Consider the following 22,000-nt stretch of genomic DNA (forward strand, 5'->3'; position numbering starts at 1 on the left):
CAACTACTTCATACCAAAAAAAAATACACGATATAAATTTTCATATTAAATAATTTAATAAAGATCACAACTACTTCAAAAAAAAAAAAAATACACCATATAAATTTTCACATTAAATACTTCAACAAATATCAAATCTACTTAAATATCAACATACCAAAAAAAAAAGCACAATTGTTCTTTTGCAAATATCAACGTACCCAACATTCACCATATAAATCTTCACATTGAATACTTCAGGAATTTTTTTTTCTTTTGTTTAAAAAGATACAAGTAAAAGTGCATTTTTTTGGGCCCGTTTAATTTGTTTTCCAATAAAACGTGTTTTTAACGTTTTAATGAAAAAAACGCGATTTCTTTACGAACTGTTAAAAAAAACGTCATTTTAAACGATTTTCAAAAGAACTCAAAAATCGCCGATTTGTTAAACTATGGCCAAGAGTGAACATAACAGAAAAGGAAAAAGTCTATATAGAGCCGAGGCTCTAAACAATCAAGTTTGTGCCCACCTAAAAACTTTCACCGGAAGAGGTTGTTTTGATACTCAAATATCCTTAAATTGATCATCTCGACGTCAAGATCTATGAACATAAGAAAAAAATGGATTTCAAGTTTTGGAAATAATATATCTTGTAATTTATTTTTGGACAATCAATTTTCAAGATTTTCAAGTTTTCATAGATCTACTCCATCTACACTATTTTTAAGCTTTAAATTTTATAATTAAAGATGAGCATATATTTTAAGGCTATTACAAAGATTTCCAATATTGAAACCACATTTTTTGACAAGATTTAAAAGTGTACTGTAATTTGATTGTTTAGAGCCTCGGCTCTATACAAACGGCACCGTTTTATGATGTGATGTTCGGTAAGTTCCTAATCATTTACATAGTCACAATCCGAAAATAGGTGGTCTGACGATCAATTGGTTTTGTTCTCCAGGAATACGCAAAATATCATCCAGGTCACTTTATAACTTAAAGTCAGAATATTTTACCTGTCCAGGAGCACCCCATTGAACAATCGCATCAGAAAATCTCTTTTCTTGAGGGAGCAAATGAATATTGTAATTCTCCAGGAGCACCCCATCGCTCTTTTGCTTGAGAGAGCAAATGAATATTGTACTTCTCCAGGAGCACCCCATTAACAACTGGTTCTTACCGACCATATGAAATTCCATTGTACAAAACCCACTCTGAGTCCACATAGAGAGACGCATAAATAGAGAGATCACAAGCACTCCTGTCAATTTCATTTGGTCCACATATAGAGAGAGAGATGGGCTCAACAATGGCGGATAAGCCTCATGCCCTGTGCCTTCCATTTCCAGGTCAAGGCCATATCAACCCCATGATGAAACTAGCCATGCTTATCCATTCCAGAGGCTTTCACATAACCTTTGTGAACACACACTTCACTCATGAGCGCATAGCCGAGTCTTGCGGCCCGTCGGCCTTAACAGGACTCCATGACTTTCGACTTGAAACCATCTCCGACGGGCTGCCGCAAGATCATGGCAGAATTCTCAAGCTCCCGGAACTCTGTGAAGCTGCTCTAAAAAATTTTCCAGCACCTTTGAAGCAGTTAATTGTCGAGATAAATGAATCGGGGGATGTCCCTCCTGTAAGTTGCATTGTTTCGAGCGGGTTCTTGAATTTCACTCAGGAGATTGCAGATGAGGTGGGGGTTCCCCGGGTAGCCTTGTGGACCACCAGTGCCTGTGGATATTGGGGATACTTCCACGTTCCTGATCTCATTCAAAAAGGCTATACCCCTCTTAAAGGTATGTCTTATTTATCATTATTAATTTATTATTCATGGGATGCAGTTTGTGTGAGGTTGAAACCTTATAAGTATGGTTAGAACTTTTATTTGAATTGCAAGGTGTAGATTTCATAAATCTTTTAAGACAGAAGTTGGATGTCTGTTAAGATGATAATGAATTTACATCATCCAAATAAAATAGGCAGTACAAATTACTGTAAACTTACTTTTATAAATAACTATAAGTTAGTAGCAACAATAACGGTAATAATAGTAAAAATCAGTACTTTGAAAGAGCCTAGATGGTGGTTACCAATAGTGGTTACCAATAGAGAACGGAAAAACTGACTGTTAGTGGGTGGCAAGTTCATTCCACCAGTCTAGTATTTTAAACTAGTATTTTAAATGCTTGTACTAAATTACAATATGTTTTTGTTGTTGTAATTATAGAATTTTGAGAGGATAAATAATCTTAGTTACGCCATACTCATCGTTATCATTTAGGTCTGATTTGTATGAGGTGTCAATCTTATGCACCAAAAATATCCGTCTGAAGAGCTTGTTTTGTTGTCGAAAAACCTTATCATCGCTAAAATATCATTTTTTACTATGAAATATAAAGCTTCAAATATGATGCAGATTTAAGATCTATATGTAGTTGAAAATCTTGAAATTAGACGGTCTAGATAATGAGTTATAAGAGGCACAATGATTTGAAATCTATTTTTCTTTCGCATTTATATGTCTCAAGGTTGAGATGATAAATTATAGTGTTTTTTTGACACGGGAACAACATTTTTAGGTACATTTTTAGGGTACACCTTACTTCTGTTGTGGAAGGTTGACAACTTATATAAACTTTTTCATCATTATTCAAAAAAATTATACAAAGAGATCATTTATTTTTTATACAAGGTTAACACAATTAATCATGTCTATCATATTTGAAATCGAGTAGTTGTGAGTGTATCAGGATTCAAAATTAAACATAAAATTTTCTAAACTTTGTATCGCACCCGAAGCCATCTGACATGCCACCCAATGACAAGCAACAATTGTGACTTCCTTGTAACAAAGCTAAATGGTATGGTAGCACGCAATCCAATAGTAGTAATAATTGTAATACATTTCTTTTGAAAGAAAATCCTACAATATTCCACTTCAATTAAGCAGGATCGGGTCATATGGGACCTATCTTGTGGAAGTCAACCATCATTATTGAGACATTTACCTAATGTGACGTGGGATATGTCAACCACATTATTGAGACATTTATATAAGGGTGCGGTTTGTATAGAGCCTAGGTTCTAAACAATCAAATTAGACCCTACCTTCAAATAGTATCTAAAAATGTAGTTTTAATATTGAAAATCTTTGTGATAGCCTTAAGATGTATTTTTATATTTATTTATAAAGTTTAAAGCTTTAAAAATAGTTTAGATTGACAGATCTATGAAAACTTGAAAATCTTAAAAATTGACGGTCCAAAATTGTGTTACAAAATACACTATTTCCAAAACTTGAAATCCATTTTTTTCTCATGTCCCTGCATCTTGTTGTCGAGATGGTAAATTTGAAGATATTTGAGCATCAAAACAAACTCTTCTAAAATTTTTTGGGGTAGGTTCAAATTTGATTGTTTAGAGGCTCGGCTCTATATAAACTTCTCCCTTTATCTAATGTAAATATCTTTGGCTAACTGTCCAAGCATAATATTTGGATTTGGAATTTTAATAAATCAACGCCCATGTTCCCTAAAATTTAACATATCTCTTCTTTAGACAAAAAATTTTGCAAAGCTCGAATTTGATTTTTGGGTTGAGGATGGGTTGGATAGGGTCAGATCAAACTAGCATCTAGATTCAGATCCGAAAAATATACATGAATCTGGATTCGGACTTGGATCTAGATCTATGGGATCTGGATTCAAAACTGATCAGATCCAAAAAATTATTTTATATATTATTAAACATAGAATAATATATAACAAAAAATGCTATATAACATATATGTATATATACAATAATATAATATTTTAATTATTGGGTCAGATCTCGGATCCACTAATATCTTGATCCAATCCGTCGGATCCAAATCTTGAACCTATACCCCGATCTAGATAGGGTAAAATTCAGGTTTTGGATCCAAACTGGGTAAATTATCAGGCCCAAGTCCTTTGAAAACCCATTATCAACATCATCTGATGAAGTAAGGGAAAAGAAGTTAGATTTGTATGATAATGAATATTTTATTGATATAGCAGTTTAGCCTCCACACAAAAATTTCGAGACAATGCTAGGCCCTGGGGCTTGCCTGACCTGAGCTGAGTATATCAGCCAAGTTCGAGTGGACTGCGATTGATTCCTGCACAAGATAAAAAAAACTGAAATATTTTAACAAGGGTGCGGTTTTTATAAAGCCGACGCTCGAAACAATCCAAGTAAAGCGCGCCTTCAAATAGTGTTGAGAAATGTGGTTTTATTATGGAAATATTTGTTATAATCTTAAAATATATTTTCATCTCTAATTATAAAATTTAAAGCTTCAAAATATTATAGATCGAGCAGATCTATGAAAACTTGAAAATTGACAGTCAAAAAATGCATTACAAGATGCACTATATCCAAAACTTGAAATCCATTTTTCTCTCATGTCTATGTATCTTGAAGTTGAGATGGTCAATTAGAGAATATTTCGGCATCAAAACAACCTCTTCTAGTGAAATGTTTCAGGTGCGTCCTAATTTGATTGTTTAGAGCTTCACACTTATATAAACTTTGTCCTTGTAAACATCCTGACTAAGTCTGAGTAACTCGGCTCAAATCGTGCTGAGAACTGTAGCAGCAAAAAAAAAGTTAAAAAATTATAAAAAATACAAAAAAATCTAAAAAAAAGAAGAAGGTATGTTTATAGTAAGGCAAAACACTTCCAAATGAGGTTTCAAAAGTAGAATATATTTTAAAAAATCAACTTGTGACCGAGGGTATTTTCCAAATAATTAAAAAAATGGAAAAATGTGAAAATAATTATTTATGATCTAAGGGGGTATTTTCAAAATAATTCAAACAAGATGAGAAAATGTGAAAATAATTATTTATAGCCTGAACACTTTACTATACTTACCAAAATAGCAACAAATATAGAAAACGTATAAAAAATAAATACCTTAATTTTTGAAATTTTTATATTTATTAAATTTTTTTAATATCCCCAAGACACCCAACTTGGGTAACTCGACAGGGTGCTCCGACCGAGAGCACTGCACATGACTAACTAAAAAGAATCCAGTGCAAATATTTTTGATAAATGAATGGCAGAGATTATTTTTATTTGTGACATGCACTATTGGTGTTGGACAAGTTGTGTGCATCGGCACAAGGTAAATCTATTCGATTACTCATTGGCCTCTTCACGTGAAGCACGATTTCAATCTAACATTTAATAATGAATCCTCGAGAGGCCAATTTATCTCAATTCTTGTGGGGATATTGAAATACGTGCTAGTTAATTATTTATATATAACAATCTAGTTTTCTTGCGGACCTAATGGTTTTGTGTGTATATAATATCTCACATGGAGATCATGAATGTGTTAAAAAATAATTAAATTTTTTTTTAAAAAAAATAAATTTTTAAGGAATTTTTTAAACTGGATTTTACCCTTTGGACTACAATTCTATGCCTCGGGAGATACTGGATTTTACCCTTTGGACTACAATTCTATGCATTGGGGGATACAAGTTACGCATATGCATAAACTACTTTTCTATATAAAAATATAATTTTTCTATATAAAAATAATAATTCTAGGCATTTTTCTAAGCTTGGTCAGCTTGGCTCAGCATCACCGATCTTGACACGGAATTAGTGAGATCTTGTTGACACAGAGTTAGTGGGGACAACTTGGTTCCTAATAAGAGTTGAGAATAGGTCTGATTCAAGACCCGCGTGAGCAAGTATATTTCGGAATTGGGTGTTATCGATTATGTAATGCATCACATCTCGCCATTACAACGTTATAAAATGCTATGAACCAAGGTTTAAAAAACGGACCAGTGACTTGGATCGACCACCCAAAAAACAGTATCAGATCGGTTGATTGGCGACTCAGATCGGCCTAATTTTTTAAAAAAAAACACTATAATTTCTAAAAAATCTAGATTTTTAGGTTTCTAAAAGAAATATTGGCAATTGCATTACAATTTTAATTATTTTAGTGAAAATGCATAAATACTAAAAACCTATCTAATGTGTGGGTGTTTATGGTTTATTTCATTTCACAATCAATAATTTGTTGGCTTTTTTATAGAAAAAATACCTTTTTTCATAAAAATCAATAATGTGATGTATAAATAGTTCCTAGTGAATCCCCTTGTTGCATTAAGTCTCCTATTTTCCCGATTTAAAGCTTTCTTCCATTTTTTATGAGTTGAATGTTGATGAACCATGGCCATTATGTCTCTTATAAAACTAAAAAAAAAAGCTTAAATAATTTGTCTTCAAATAAATGATTGACAATCAGTCCTTGATGATGATTTCGAGCATTTTAGTAATGATTTGTTTTTAAATTAATCGTCGTGATTGCAAATATTTCGAAACCTTCAATTCGTCGTTATTACAAATATTTCGAAACCTTCAATTTAAAAAAAGGCCGAACAACTTACAATTGAGTGTACTTGAACAAATGTGAGAGAGCGCATATTATATATATATATATATATATATATATATATAAACCTCATTAGGTTGGGCGTCTCTTTGTTCATAAATAAACGCGGGGTAGACATAAGGGGGCAAGCCCTTAAAAAAACGGCTTTAAGTTGGAAGTCTTTGGTAGGTTTTTCATGGATGCACGTGGCCCACTCCTCTTTAAGCAGAGGGTTACTAATATGCAATGAAGTAGTTTTAGAAAAAGTTCTATAAAGGTTGCGGGACCACTTTTATATAATAAAATATAAAATACAAAGGTCGTGGGACCACTTTTATATAATAAAATATGAAATACAAAAGTCGTAGGACGACTTTTACATAATAAACATGAAGTAGAAAAAATGAAAACGAAAAATAAATGTGGAAACTAAGAAAAATAAATGTGGAAACTAAAAAACCGGTATGTAAGGAACTGGTCTATTCTATGATTGAACCGTCAGATCGTCCTGTCCAAAAGGGAACTAGGGGGATCTCTAAATTTTATAGGATCCAGATTAACCTGGCCGATACCCGATTCGAATGGACCAATTTCGATCATATTACATCTCACTTTCAATGTCTCTCTCTCCACAAAGCTAATCTAGTCCCTCTCTCAACACAAAGTCGATGTTGTAAATTTCTTTCATATACAAATTTTGGATATACTTCAAAACCTGGGTATGCAAATTCTAGCATAAGTAAAATTTGATTTTAGCAGCAGTGTGTTTGGTTGGCTTCTAGAAAAACCTAATATGTGAAGTTTAAAATCAGGTTTTAGAAATTTTATGTTAACCAGTATAGCCATTCATTTCATAAGTTGATGATTCCATGGTAGTATAGGTCCAATGAGTCTTGAAAATAAGACATCCATAATATGATAAAACAAAATTAGATAGTTCAAATCTTATTTTGACACTCATAATATAATAAACAATATTTATTAATTTATTATAAACATTTAGTAGGATCTTTTATTTTTAACTTCTATTTTTCATGAGACCCAAAATTAAAAATATTCCTTGTAGCATAGGGTCTCCATCTTTCCTATCTTACAACCCCTTAGACATCTTCGACTATAAATTTTTTTTCCAAATAAATATTAAAATGACACCTATCTCTCAAAGCACTCACTCTCTCAACACTCTTGGGAGAAAAGCGAAAAAGACAAAAAGAAAAACACTGAATAATAGTTGAGGTTGTGATAAGGGAAAAACAAAAAATGAAAAACACTGAAAAATATAGAAAAGTTACTGCAACTTTAGCTGCAATATGGAAGTTTTCTCAAAGAAAAAATGTAAAGATAATATTGCCGTTGATGATTTGGGGAGGTATCCGATCGTCTTCGCATAGGGATGGCACTTTTGTCGAGGATACGAGGCGGAAAGAGAGTAAAGCAGGGTTTTATAAGAGAATTGCAGATTGATAGAAGTTAGTAAAGAGATGTGCAGAGAGAGAGAGGGAGAGATCAGGTGAGAGAGAACTTGGTAGAGAAAAAGAACGAGAAAGAATTGCTCGCCACAAATTGGGAGAGAAAAAAAAAACCAAAATCCTAATGATATCACCATGAATGCATCTCTGTATAAAAATTCTCAAGACATCTTTTTACAAAACCCACGAGTACCAGCATAAAGCCAATATAAAACATTAAAGTAATCCATTCTCCATCTAAAATCTCAAAAATTCATATAAATAAACATTTGAATACATTCATCAGGTCATCCATTTTCCTTGAAATACATCAAAATTCATCCCCAAAACTTCCAAATAATTCCCAAACAATATTACGCATAATTTCAAAATACTACACAGTCAAGTGATAGATATTTGTTGCAACAAAAAAGAATTCAAAATATAAAATTTCGGCTCAAAAAATATATAGGAAGCTTGGATTAAATCAATCGACACTTTCACTATTGCTTTAGAATAGAACACAAGGTTGTAGTACAATAGAGCAACCACAATCTTTTACTTATGCCTAACTCACCCTTTCTATCTCAACACACACATTACATCACAATAATGTCTTCCTATTTATAGACTCAATTAACCGCCTATACATATGGTCTATGAAGGACCACATGGCCCATCACATTGTACACCTCTTTTCACCAAGCACCCCTTCACATTGTACACCTCTTTTCATCAAGCACCTCTTCACATTGTACACCTCTTTTTACTAAGCACCCCATCACATTGTACACCTCTTTTCACCAAGCACCACATCAGTTTAGTTAAACCGCCATTTATAAATCTTCTAGAGAGAATGAATGAGCATAGTCACTAAAAGACAAATTAATATTCAACATCCCTCCTTAATTTGTCACTCTCATTCCAAGTAACATTCTTAAATAACAAAATGTTTCAATCTTTAGTGGCTTTGTCAAAATATCCACAACTTATTCTTCTGATTTGCAAAACACAAGCTCAACTTCATTATTCTTCACATGCTCTCAATTGGAATGAAATCTTATATCTATGTGCTTGCTTCTTCCATAAAATACTGGATTCTTGGCCAATGCTATTGCTGATTTGTTGTCGACCTTGATCATTGTAGGGCCTTCTTGTTGTACCTACAAATTCCTTAGCACATTTCACAACCAAATAGCATGACACACACATGATGATGCTGCTACATATTCGACTTAACATGTGGATAATGTAACAAATGGTTTGCTTCTTTGAACACCAAGTAAAAGCTATAGATTCAATATGAAATACATAACCTGTAGTACTTTTTCTATCATATAGGTCACTCCCCAATCACTATCACAATAACCAATAATCTTGAGCTCATTTGAATGAGAATAGAGCAGTCCATAATCCAATGTGCCTTTTAGATAATGAAGAATCCTTTTGGCTGCCTTTAAGTCAGTTTTATTAGGAGCTTCCATATACCGACTTATTAGGCCCACTCCATACAAAATGTCAAGTCTAGTACATGTCAGATAACACAAACTTCTAACCAAACTTTTAAAATAAGTGGCATCCACTCTAGAATCATCATATCTTCCATTTATCTTGCATTATACTGGAGTAGTTACATAATTACAATTCTGCATTTTAAAATTTTTGAGAATTTCCTTTGCATATATATTTTGGCAAATATAGATCCCTTCATCACATTGTTTAACTTGAATTCCAAGAAAGTAATTCATAAGCCAATATCTGTCATCTCAAATTTAGTAATCATAGATTGCTTAAAATCACCAATCATGCTAAGGTTATTTCTGGTGAAAATTAAATCATCAATATATAAGCAAACTATCAATAGACCACCATTGTCATTCATCTTCAAATATAGAGCATGGTCAAAGGGGCACTTATAAAAACCATTTTCTTGAAAATATTTGTCGATTCTTGAATTCCAGGCTCTTGGAGCTTATTTCAAACCATAAAGTGCCCTTTTCAATTTATAAACTTTATTTTCATGCCCCTTTATAATGTAACCCGGTGGTTGTTCAATATAAACTTCTTTGTCAAGATGACCATATAAAAATGCAGATTTGACATCCATTTGAAAAAATTATCATATTCTTTGAGCAGCCAGACAAATAATTAATCTAATAGTATCCAATCTAACAACAAGAACAAAAACCTCTTTGTAGTCAATCCCGGCTCTTTGCTTGTATCCTTTAGCAAACAGTCTTGTTTTGTATCTTTCTACTTCACCTTTCTCATTCTTCTTTACTTTATAAACCCATTTCACACCAATTGCTTATGCTGATTCGGAAGTGTTGTAAGCTTCCATGTGTCATTTTTCTCAATAGCTTGAATCTCCTCATCCATTGCTTTGTTCCACCTTTTGTCACAAACTATATAGTTGAAACTCACAGGTTCGAAGTCGACAAAGAAACAAAATAAACTGTGCTCATTGTTAGTATTTTTGTTTGAACATAAATTTCACTCAAACTCCGTGTCCTTGGTGGCATTTCATTTGATCTTTCATCCATGGAAAAAATAGATAAACTTGACTCTTGTTGAGGAGTTGAGGGTGGGGTATTTTCTTCTTGTGATCTCTCTTGAACATTGTCATTTCCATTCATTGATTCATCCAACTCCACGAACATTTCTTTTCTTCCGCATATATGGTTGCTTGTGCCACTGTCAAGAAACCATGAGTTGCTACTTTCACTCTCTTTTTCTTTAGATGCCAACAGGAATATTGGTTCTTGATCTACTTTGGATTTTTCTATAAAGTTCACTTGTTCTCCATTTTCTTGGGAATTCTTAAATCTGCATTCAGAACTGTAATGGCCGAATTTTTTGCCATTAAAGCATTGAATCAAAGATCTATCATATCTTTGATGATTGAATGGTCGAGTAAAGTTTCTACCACCTCGACCTCTTGAGGATTGAAACATCTGGTTGTTTCTTTTTCCTGCATTGAAATTGGAATTGTCATAGTATCGTCCACTTCTATTAAATATCCCACATCCTCTTTGACGTCTACCTCTAAATCCTCCTCTTTCATCTTTTGGGGAGAGATTAGTTTGGAGCACTTGTTCCAAAGGGGTGTTTGTTTTCTTCATTATTCTTTGTTCATGGGCTTACAAGGAACCCACGAGTTGATCGGTAGTCATAGTCGACAAGTCTTTATTTTCTTCTATTGCTACAACTATGTGCTCAAATTTATGGGTAAGAGATCTTAATATTTTCTCCATGATACGCACCTCATCTAGCACTTCACCATTTCTCTTGAGTTGGTTTGCTATTGCCAACACTCTTGAGAAGTAATATGAAATTAATTCTGTCTCTTTCATGTGAAGCATCTCGAACTCGGCCCTTAATGTCTGCAAACGAACTTTCTTCACTTTTTCTTCTCCTTTGAAAACATTTTGTAAGATCACCCATGTTTGTTTTGCAAAGATGGCGGAAGCAACCTTTTCAAAGGTGCTTTCCTCAATGCCCTGATAGATTAAAAATAGAGCTCTCTTGTCTAGTCTCCTTGATTCTTTTAGGGCAACCTTCTGACTGTTTGTCATTTCTGCTTTTTCTTCTGGGCTTCTAGGTTCATTGTATCTTTTTACAACAATTTCCCACGCATCATGTGATCCGAGTAGTGCTTTCATCTGAATGCACCAATTTTCATAATTTTCTTTTGTAAGACAAGGAACTTGTGGTTGGAACATCATACTTGAGGATGCCATTCTTTTCGAACCTTGCTTTGATACCTGTTTGATAGATATTTATTGCAACAAAAAAGAGTTCAAAATATAAAACAAAAGAGTTTCGACTCAAAAACTATATAGGATGGTTGGATTGAATCAATCGACACTTTCACTATTGCTTTAGAATAGAACACAAGGCTGTAGTACAATAGAGCAACCACAATCTTTCACTTACGCCTAAGTCACCCTTTCTATTTCAACACACACATTACATCACAATAATGTCTTACTATTTATAGACTCAATTAACCGCCTATACATATCGTCTACGAAGGGCCACATGGCCCATCACATTGTACATCTCTTTTTACCAATCACTCCTTCACATTGTACACCTCTTTTCACCAAGCACCCCTTCACATTGTACTCCTTTTTTCACCAAGCACCCCTTCACATTGTACACCTCTTTTCACCAAGCACCCCATTGTACACCTCTTTTCACCAAGCACCATATCAGTTTAGTTAAACCGTCTCTTATGAATCTTCTAGAGAGAAGGAATGAGCATAGTCACTAAAAGACAAATTAATATTCACCATCAAGTGCTATTACAGATATATATTTGATAACCCATCAAAATTTCAAATTCATATCGCCGCATTGATATTAGAGATGCTTTATTCTCTTCAAAATTCCTTAAAAACGATACTAAGCGATCACCAAGTTTCGAATTAACTCACTGCCACTGTAGGAAAGCTCAGGCCTAAGAAAATTTCAATTCTCCCAGACTCACCAGCAAAAGTAGTAAAGGAGAAAAATCTAAATTTCAAAGAAGGCCTTAAAACCCTGAATGATGGAGTAGAGGGAAGATTTTGAAAAATTCATCGGCTTTTTATTCCATAAACACTAGGAGACTGAGAAATTCTGTAGAGAGTTGAATTCATGATAAAGTGCTACTCGAACATGCGAAAGAGAGAGATGGAGACCCTATGAGACAACCGAATTCATGCGAGCGGTGTTATTTTAGTATTTGTTTGGATAAAAAATTCATAGTCAAAGACATCCAAGGGTTGTAAGATAGAAAATGTAGAAACCCTTTGCTACAAGTAATATTTTCAATCTTTGGGTCTCATGAGAAATAGAAATAAAAAATAGAGGATAAGGAGGTATTTTTCTTTTTATTATTGGTATAATATGATATTACCATATTAAGATAAAAATATAATATTGTAATAAAATATAATAATATTATATGTCACTATTATAGTGTAATAGAATAATATATTATAATATAATAATATTAATATCAATTATTTTGATGATTATCTCATAACAAATATAAAAAATAATGATGATAACGATGATGATAATAATAATTCTAAGAATAATAATAATAATAATGATAATAATAATGATAATGATAATAATAATAATAACAACAATAACAAAAAAAAAAAAATTTGGTTCAAAATTTAATCATGGATTCTATTAATTGTAGGTTTGAATCGGAACAATCACTTGGTTTGAATCAGAATGATCGGAGTACCCAAATGATTCCTATATGCAAGGTGAAATCTGCATGTTTTAGAGGGCTTTAAAAAAAAATTCCTCCAATTGTATTTGTTTTCCCTCATTGTTTGACCATTTTTTCTTAATTTGTCAAAAAATCTTCATCTTTGAGTCCTTCATAAAATCTGAAAATAAGTTTTCGGATTCGAACGCTTTCGATCAAAATCAAGCACTCGAGTGAGAGATTTTCCAAAAAACTTAATTTTTGGGCTTTTTCTTATAGTTTAAACTAGATCTGAAATCGTTTTAATCTTATTGTTTTAAATCAGATTTGTTTGCTTAATACATCTCGCTATCACAACGATAGCGAGATGTAATGCGATCATTTCATTGTATTAAGGGTGTCGTTGGCATACAGATGCATCCGTAACTGTAGAGGTAAGGTGCACCTTCAAATTTTATCATGGTATATAATTTTGATGTAAAATGTTCTTAGGATTATCTCAAATCTATTTTTATATCTAATTATAAAATTTTAAATTTAAAAAATGTTTAAAATCAAGTAGATCTATAAACATATGAAAATCCTGAAAATGGACGGTGTAGATAATATGATGTAAAATGAACTATTATGAGACTTAAGATCTTTTTATTTTTCATGGTCATACATCTCGATGTTGAAATGATCAATCAAAGGGTTTTACAACATTAAAACTACTTTTTCCAATAGATTTTTGACGTGCATCCATAGTTCTACATTATAAGGTTGCATCCTTATATAAATTTTTTCCTTGTATTAATAGATGTGAATGTGCATTACATCTCCAATGATGTAGATCAATTATATAATTGTTATGAATGCATCACAATGACATTTAGTGTCCAAGTCAGAGTGCCACTAATTGTCAACCATTGGATTGAAATATGAATCGGACCCATGGTTTCGGTGATTTCCTTGCTGATTCCAAGGCTCTGGTAGATTCAATAATGTGGATGAATTTAATTGAAAAGCATAATATATCACATATATTAAATGGTATAACAAAAACAATTTGATAAACATAAATTCTTTTTTGTTTGTTTTATTTAAAAACAATAAATCAGAAATGATGGATGGTTTAAACATTAAATCATTTGTTTGATGTTTATCAATTTTTTATTTGATGGTTTATTGTATTTTATGCAGTTCTGTCGCTCTCTAATTTTTGACCCTACAATCATTTTGACTAATATAAAACGAACACTTAAATGATTTCTAATTTGGCTTACACTATTAAAAAAAGTCCCACAATTTCGAAAATGCCCATCTTATAAAAGTACTCGATTTCAATTAAAAGAGATCTAAAAAAGAAAAATAATTGTGCTGAATTTATAAAGGGCTCAAAAATGAAATTTTTTTACACCCAATTTCAGGAAAAACGTCTAGGAAATGAGGGAAAACTAATAAAAATGGAGGATTTTTTAAAAGCCGTTTTTAAAAGGGGCAGATTTCGGATTGCATAAGGGAGTCATTTGGCACTCAAGCTATTTTATTTGGGGTGGTTGTGTGCAACGAGTTATGAGTGGTTTGCAGCTTTAATGGTTAGTATATATCATAGGTGTAGGTAGCCGACCCCAATTAATTGGGATAAACCTTGGATGATGATGATATCATAAGTCTAAGTCAAATGCCTTTTCTTGAAATATGCCTACTTTCAGCCCTAATAGAAAAGCCACTAAATAATGACTATTTTGACATTGGATAAGGAGGACTCTATAGTATTGAAGTAGGGGCCCTGGGGAGAGGGTCCAAAAATAGCCCCAAGAGTGATTCAAATAAATGTTCTCTAAACAATTGAACAAAAACCATCTATTTCATTTATTTTTGTTCTTTTTGAATGTTAAACCTAGTGAGAATAAACTCTTCAAGTCATGTTGTGGCACCTACTACCCTAATTACCTATTCCTAGAATCTGTTCTTGTATAATCGGACCAGTTTTTTCGCCTTGTGTAATTGATTTCAAGGTGGGGGACCATCTATGTTTTTTAAAAAGTTAAGGCGTTTAAAAAAACCAAAACATCCGCCGAGTGTTCTCGCCTCTTCAACTACACTGTAGTTATAGGCTACTTGGCCTGTAGAATTTTTTTCCTTTAGTTCTATACTGTGACATGCATATGATGCTTTGATATATGGATATGTATGCTTTTATGCATGTCTACCCTATACTAATGGACGCAACCATATGTGTCTCTCCAGTCTCTGGATTTAATGTTTTGCATGTGTACTTGTGTGTGTGTGCATGCACGCTCATATACAGTCACATAAGACACCTCCTCTCTGCTAAATTTCCTTTTGGTGTAAGAGTGTAATTATTTGTTGGTAATTATTAATTTGGCTTAGCATCCCATGAGTGACACTATGATCTATCCTATTGATTCTTGCACAGATGAGAAATGTCTAAGTAATGGATACTTAAACACCCGGTTGGATTGGGTACCAGAAATGCCCGATATCTGTCTCAAGGACATGCCATCCTTCATTCGAACAACTGATCCAAATGAGTACATGCTCCACTTCACCAAAGATGAAACTCAAAAGGCTTTCAAGTCTTCAGCCTTAATTCTTAACACATTTGATGAATTTGAAACAGAGATTCTCGATGCCATGAAGGCCAAACTCCCATGTCCGATCTACACTATGAGCCCTCTACTAACCTTCGCTAGCCATGCTTGCAAAGATCAAGTGAATCAGATCCCCACCAATCTATGGAAAGAGGACTCCTATTGTCTCGAATGGCTGGACAATAAGGAAATTGGATCAGTGATATATGTGAACTTTGGTAGTATTGCAGTATTGACAACCCACCAACTCAATGAATTTGCTTGGGGACTTGCAAAGAGCCAAAAACCATTCATATGGATAATTCGTAAAGATCTAGTTATGGGTGAATCCGCGATTTTGAGTCCAGAATTCACGAATGAAATAAAAGAGAGAGGCTTAATCACAGGTTGGTGTAATCAAGCACAAGTTCTTTCACACCCTTCTGTGGGTGGTTTCTTGACTCATGCTGGGTGGAATTCTACATTGGAGAGCATATGTAATGGGGTTCCAATGATATGTTGGCCTTTCTTTGCTGAGCAGCCAATGAATTGTAGGTACGCATGCAGCAAGTGGGGAATTGGCATGGAAATTAGCAGTGGCCTGAAGAGAGAGGAGGTGGAAGGTCTGGTTAGGGAGTTGATGGAGGGTGAGAAGGGGAGGGAATTGAGATCAAGGGTCAAGATATGGAAAGAGACTTCCAAAGCAGCCATCAAGTTTGGGGGATCCTCTTATTGCAATCTAGATAGGCTGATAAAAGAGGTATTGATGAAGCAGCAATGAGAAGAACCATATCCCTTTCTTAAAATTAAGAATTGATCTATGTTGGACCTTCAAATATTTTCTTTTTCATTGTTTTTGTGCTTGGAAATTGTGTGCGGAAATCATTTTGGAGGTATTGCAACCGAGTACTCTTCTTGTACAAAAGAATCCATAACTCTTCATTTATGTCATGATCTGATGAAGTTTAGCTAAATAAAGAACATGAAAATTATTAGAAAATGACAAATGTATGGTCTAGGTACTCACATGAGGATTAAAATGCTAAATTAGTCGCATAAAAAAAGTTCTGAATGATAATATCCCATGCTAATAAATCCCAGGTATTAGGTACCTACCTAGTAAATAACAATATCAAAAGCAAAAAGGCCTTATCTCAATGTCCAGATGAGTCCTAGATATCCTGTTTTAATTAAGCTCCTGTTTATGGGGCCAATAGGCTTTTAAGTTCTTCTAAAGTAAATATTAGAACAATATAATCTTTGAAATGACTATCCAACCATTCTATTGAAAAGAAAATGAGAGGTAATAGCCAGAGTAGAACCATTATCATGATATGCCTTTAAAACATTGTCCTTTCACTCAATACTAGAATCAACAATTGAAGCATCTGAGGTTGCATCGATTGTGGATGCACGACATAAGTTATTGTTCTATCTATGAACTTCACCTTCACCAAGCGTGGGTTTCTTTTAACAATTTTTTCTTTCTATACCAAATTTGTCGTCTTCATAGACATAATTAGCCGGCAAGATTTGTGCATTATACTTGGGTAATGAAGGTGAGACCCATTTCTATTGTTTGGCTCCCATCAATCATTTGGAGTGCCTTCAACCCCAAACATTTTTGTTCAGTTGCTTTTTTGGGTAGGTAAGGCACGGGATCCTAACACTGGATGTTCAATTGAGGGTTCTGAGCCCTAGCCAACAAGCCAAGGGCACCAATCCCACTCGCAAATGAATCCTCAGATAAATGGTTCTCCATCTACAAGGAAACTTATAAAATGCTGGATTCTTAAGTCCTATGATCTATGATCTATCCTATTGATTCTTGCAGATGGAGAACTATTTAGGATCTATTCTTCTGTTGTTGACGATGATGGCCGAGGCTTTTGTAGACCTATAAAATTTGGGCTGTATACACAATTTTACACAGTCTGAAATATAGAAAATTTTCTCTCAAGCACATCCAATACAGACAAGGCAAAGATGGGCAGGTTGGAGCTGGACTCTAAGTCATGATTTTGGTGGTCCGAATCAGTCTCCATCACTATCGAACCACTACTTGAATGGTGCTTAGCTTCAAATCATTTATGAATTTTCAACATTCAAGAAAATTACAGTATATACTTCCCTTGACTAAAAGGTTGGCTCAAAGATTTAGCATAGCAAAGATTAGCTCTATGCATCTATTTTTAATTATATATGTTGAAAATTAGAAAAAAAGCAAATTCTTATGTTAGTATGGGAAAATATACCATGTACCCTGCCCTAGATAGCCTACAGTAGCTTCAACTTTTTCGTTTGACAATTTGAACATAATTATAATTATATGTACAATAGTACACAACTATATAGGTTTCAGGATAATTAATGGGTGGGGATCTCCAAAATTTTGATCTAGGCCTTTTTTTCTCGAGCGAATAACCTTCAAGAAGGGTGAAGGTAAGCGCAAAATCTACAAGCACTGGTCGTCCAGCCACACTGGGAACTAAGAGCTTATCTGCAACCTCATTAGCAATTAAGTTTCAATATGATGAAGTCTCTAAAGGGTGGGTCTTAGCATCTTTGATCTTTATCTTTGGAATTTTTGAAAATGGCTTTCGCATCCAAGTTTATTGTGTCCCTTCTGCATCTAAGAGGGGACAATTAACACTGAACCTCCATTTTAGCATGGGCAAGAGGCTATTCTGAGTTTGTTAATTTTCTACACTGATTCCATAAATTGCCAAGAACGCCAACTCCGAAGGTCTATCATTGAAGATGACATTGAATCTTGAATGAAAATCTGAGCAAGGTCTTGGTGTTCCAAGCGCCTCTTACCTTTTACATGTTAATAATTTCTTAAAATAGTATTCTTACTAAGGGTCTTGTGTCTCTTTTTCATGTGAAATGGTACTATAAATAGACATTGATGATATTGTCAACTTCCATTTTCAAGTCACCATCCATTTTCTTTCAAAACATATAGGAAGATGCTTGTAAGGCAATCAAGTATCCACATATCATCATCATCATCGTCATCAAAGCGTTTTTCCAACTACTTGGGGTTGGGTTCATGAATTTTGATCTGCTATTCTGTTCTATTAAAGGTCATACCCTTAGTGAGGTCATAAGTCCCCATATATTTTCTCACTACTTCAAATCATGTCATTTTAGGCCTACCACTTGCCCCCTTTTGAGCTTTTGACTTAAACTAACTCGCACCTCCTAATAGTGTTGTACTAGGTTCACGTCACACATGACCAGCCCACCTAGGTCTACCCTCCCTCACTTTATCGCCTATTGGTGCTATATCTAAATTTTTTCGAGTGTATTCATTTAAAATTCCATCCTTTATTGTTTTGCCACTCATCTATCTCAACATTTTCATCATCGCTACACTCATTCTATGGGCACATTCTTTTTTATTGTCCAACATTCAGCCCCATAAAGTAAAGCTGGTCTTACAGATGTCCTATAAAACTTGCCCTTTAGCTTCATTATTATGCAGTGATCATATAAAAGTTTGCTTGTATATCTCCACTTTGCCCACCAAGCTCTAATTTTATGTACGCCTGTTGCGGGGTATTTTTGACACACTTGTATCCTCGATGCGAATAAGGAAGGAGCCAGTTGCAACCTAGCCCCACGGGTACCAAAAATACCTACGGGCTATGTAGCACTAATTGAATAAGGCAAATTTTGGATGAATTTGAAAAGGTATCGGATCGGCTCTGAAAAGTATGGAGGGTAGCATTAGGTGCCCTAAGCATGCCCGTCAAGTTTTATCTCACTCCAACAATGTTAAAGCATATCAGATTGAAACTTAACTCGTAAAGTTAGTTCCTAGCATGCTGAAAATACCTCATAACTAGATCCATACCGCCAAAGTCTCAAATGACTACCAGACCACGACCATTAGATTAAGAAGGTCCGAAAACTCCCAAATATCAATGTTTAAGTCATTTGGACGCTTCTGAACCATTCTAGGGCCAACTTACCCAAATGGGTGCTTTTCACACTGTTCAATTACTCTCCAATGAATCAGGTTTTATTTTTGGAAACTATGTCATTCAAAAACGAAATTGTCTTGCGGATGTCCTAATTCCTTCATCTTGAGGTCAATCAAGCTCAAATTTGAGTATGTAATAGGCCTCATCATACCACACATTTTGATAAAAGCACGGCCCAATAGGATGCTCGGATTGAGATAAATCCTAAAGAGAAGTGGGACCAACAAACTCATATGCTGTTGACTTTTTTTAAAAAAAACACCCATCCATTCAAGTGGCCATATCTTGAAGCCCCGATATTGGATCGCTTCAAATGTGGGTTCGTTGCGATCGCAACTCAGAAGAGGCTTCGATTTGATGTAATTTACGAGAGATTGAGGACCGAAAGATACATTATTTCAGGTTACAAGAAGTCATGCTTTCCAGTCGCCAGAATCCCATTATTCGACGATCTCCCCAATTTGACAAGTACTCAAATGGTGACCAAATCGAGGGGTTTTTGTTGCAAAATGATCGCAACGACTTTCCCTTTGATTTGTGATAAAGAAAATGACCAGAAACGCGACGGAACGAGCATGACCTTTCTAGATTGAAGATGGCAAGTTTATGAGTTTTGGTCGGATTTTCAAAGTAAGGTCAAATGCTCGATTCAAGACTAAACGTGGGTATCAAATCGATCATTGCAACAAGATCGATGCTTTTACGATATTATATTGCCCAGAATGTCGTTGAAAACCACAACAAATCGCCACGAACTATGGCAATGGCATATGGCACCTTTTTGAGGGACTATTGTACCATTTTCATGATTCTTGCTAGTGGCAAAAAGTTCATTTTGCCCCATACCCGGAATTTACTTTTTAATTTCTTAAATTGTAATTTCACGAAATTTATTTCACTCTTTTTCATCCACCCATGTTTTATGGGGGTGATATATAAGCACTTTATGTTATTTTGTAAAACTAAGTTGCACATAAGCTAAAAAGGTTGGAGATAAGAGATTTTTCGCTTGATTTTTCCTTGTGCGCCTTCATGTTTCAACTTGAGAGAGGAGAGAGAATATTTTATCCCCTTGAGAGTTTACCCCTTGAACTTCCTATTCCCATACCTCAAACTTCCAAAGTTCCCACTCCCACCTATCCATACCTCAAACTTCCAAAGTTCCCACTCCCACTTATCCATAATCCTTAGACTATAGTTCCTACCTCCCCCTCCCATACTCCATAGACCACATACCCATACCTCATAGACCACATACCATACTTCCTAGTCTCTAATCACCACCTAACCTCTATACTTCTTACCTCAACCAAACTCTACACCTCTCTTGACCCAAACCTCACACACCTTAGTCCACTTCCCTTAACCCGTTAACCCTAAAGGGCGAGTATCTCAAGGAGCACCCAAGGCAACTAGGATAGGACCTAGCATCTGAGTTCAAGCCTCAGGCTCACTATTAGGTATTTGATTTCCTCTCTCTCTTCTTCTTCTCTATCTTTCTTGCTATCCCTCTCCTTCTCTCTCCCTTCTCCTTTTCTTACTCTTAATCTCTATCTTTCTCTTCCATTTCTTTTCTTTTAAACTCTCTCTAACCCTCTCTTTTCTTTCTTAATCCCTCTCTTCTTTTTTCTCTTTCTCTCTTCTCTCCCTCTCTCTCTCTAGAGGGACGGCCCAGGCTGTTGGCCCCAGCCCATACCCTCCTCTCTCTCTCTCTCTCTCTCTCTCTATGAAGGGGCGGTCCAAGCCATTAGCCCGGGCCCATCGCCTCCTCTCTCTCTTTGTAGGGGAGGCCTAAGCTACTGGCCCGGGCCCATCCCCTCCTCTTTTTTTATCTATCTCTAAATCTTGCTCTCTTTCTGGAGGGGCAGCCCAGGCTGCTGGCACGGTCCCATCCCTTCCTCTCTGTTTCTCGTTCTCTAAATCTCTAACTCTCTTTGGAGGGGTAGCCAAGCCTCCATTACCCTTTCTCACTTTTTCTCTCTCTTCATTCTCACCCTCTCTCTGAGGTGGCCAAGGCCGCTGGCCCGAGCCTCAATTCCCCCTTTTTCTCTCTCTCCGTTCTCACCCTCTCTCTCTCTCTCAATCTCTTTAAACCAGCGTTTTAAAAATCGCCGAGTCGAACCGGACTCGCCCGGTTCGACTCGGAATTCGCGAAAAGGGACCGGATCGTTTTAAAAATCGGAAATCGTCCGGTTCTAGAGAGAACGGGACGATTCCGCACAGTGACTCGCCGATTCACTATGCGGAATCGGCGAGTCCGTGAAGAACACGGGTTGCACAGTGTTCTTCACGGGATTCTTTGAAATTTGTCATTTTTTGATCATTTTTCTTGTTTTTTTTGGCATGTGATCTGATTTG

The 22,000-nt window shown here is 35.0% G+C and overlaps 1 protein-coding gene across 1 annotated transcript in view; it reads left to right on the forward strand.

The window, feature by feature from the left end:
• Positions 1-977: 977 nt before the first annotated feature.
• The window catches only part of LOC18424015 (7-deoxyloganetin glucosyltransferase), a 43,315-nt gene continuing 22,292 nt past the window's right edge, over positions 978-22,000 (forward strand). The window contains exons 1-3 of the mRNA XM_088863815.1: positions 978-1,785; positions 15,497-16,429; positions 17,485-17,563. Coding sequence (XP_088719941.1) covers positions 1,281-1,785; positions 15,497-16,429; positions 17,485-17,563 — 1,517 coding nt within the window. The 5' untranslated portion in view covers positions 978-1,280. The remainder of the gene's footprint in view (positions 1,786-15,496; positions 16,430-17,484; positions 17,564-22,000) is intronic.

Source organism: Amborella trichopoda, chromosome 4, assembly GCF_054954075.1.
Source record: "Amborella trichopoda isolate Santa Cruz 75 chromosome 4, AtrichopodaSantaCruz75HAP2 v2.0, whole genome shotgun sequence".
Classification (NCBI taxonomy): domain Eukaryota; kingdom Viridiplantae; phylum Streptophyta; class Magnoliopsida; order Amborellales; family Amborellaceae; genus Amborella; species Amborella trichopoda.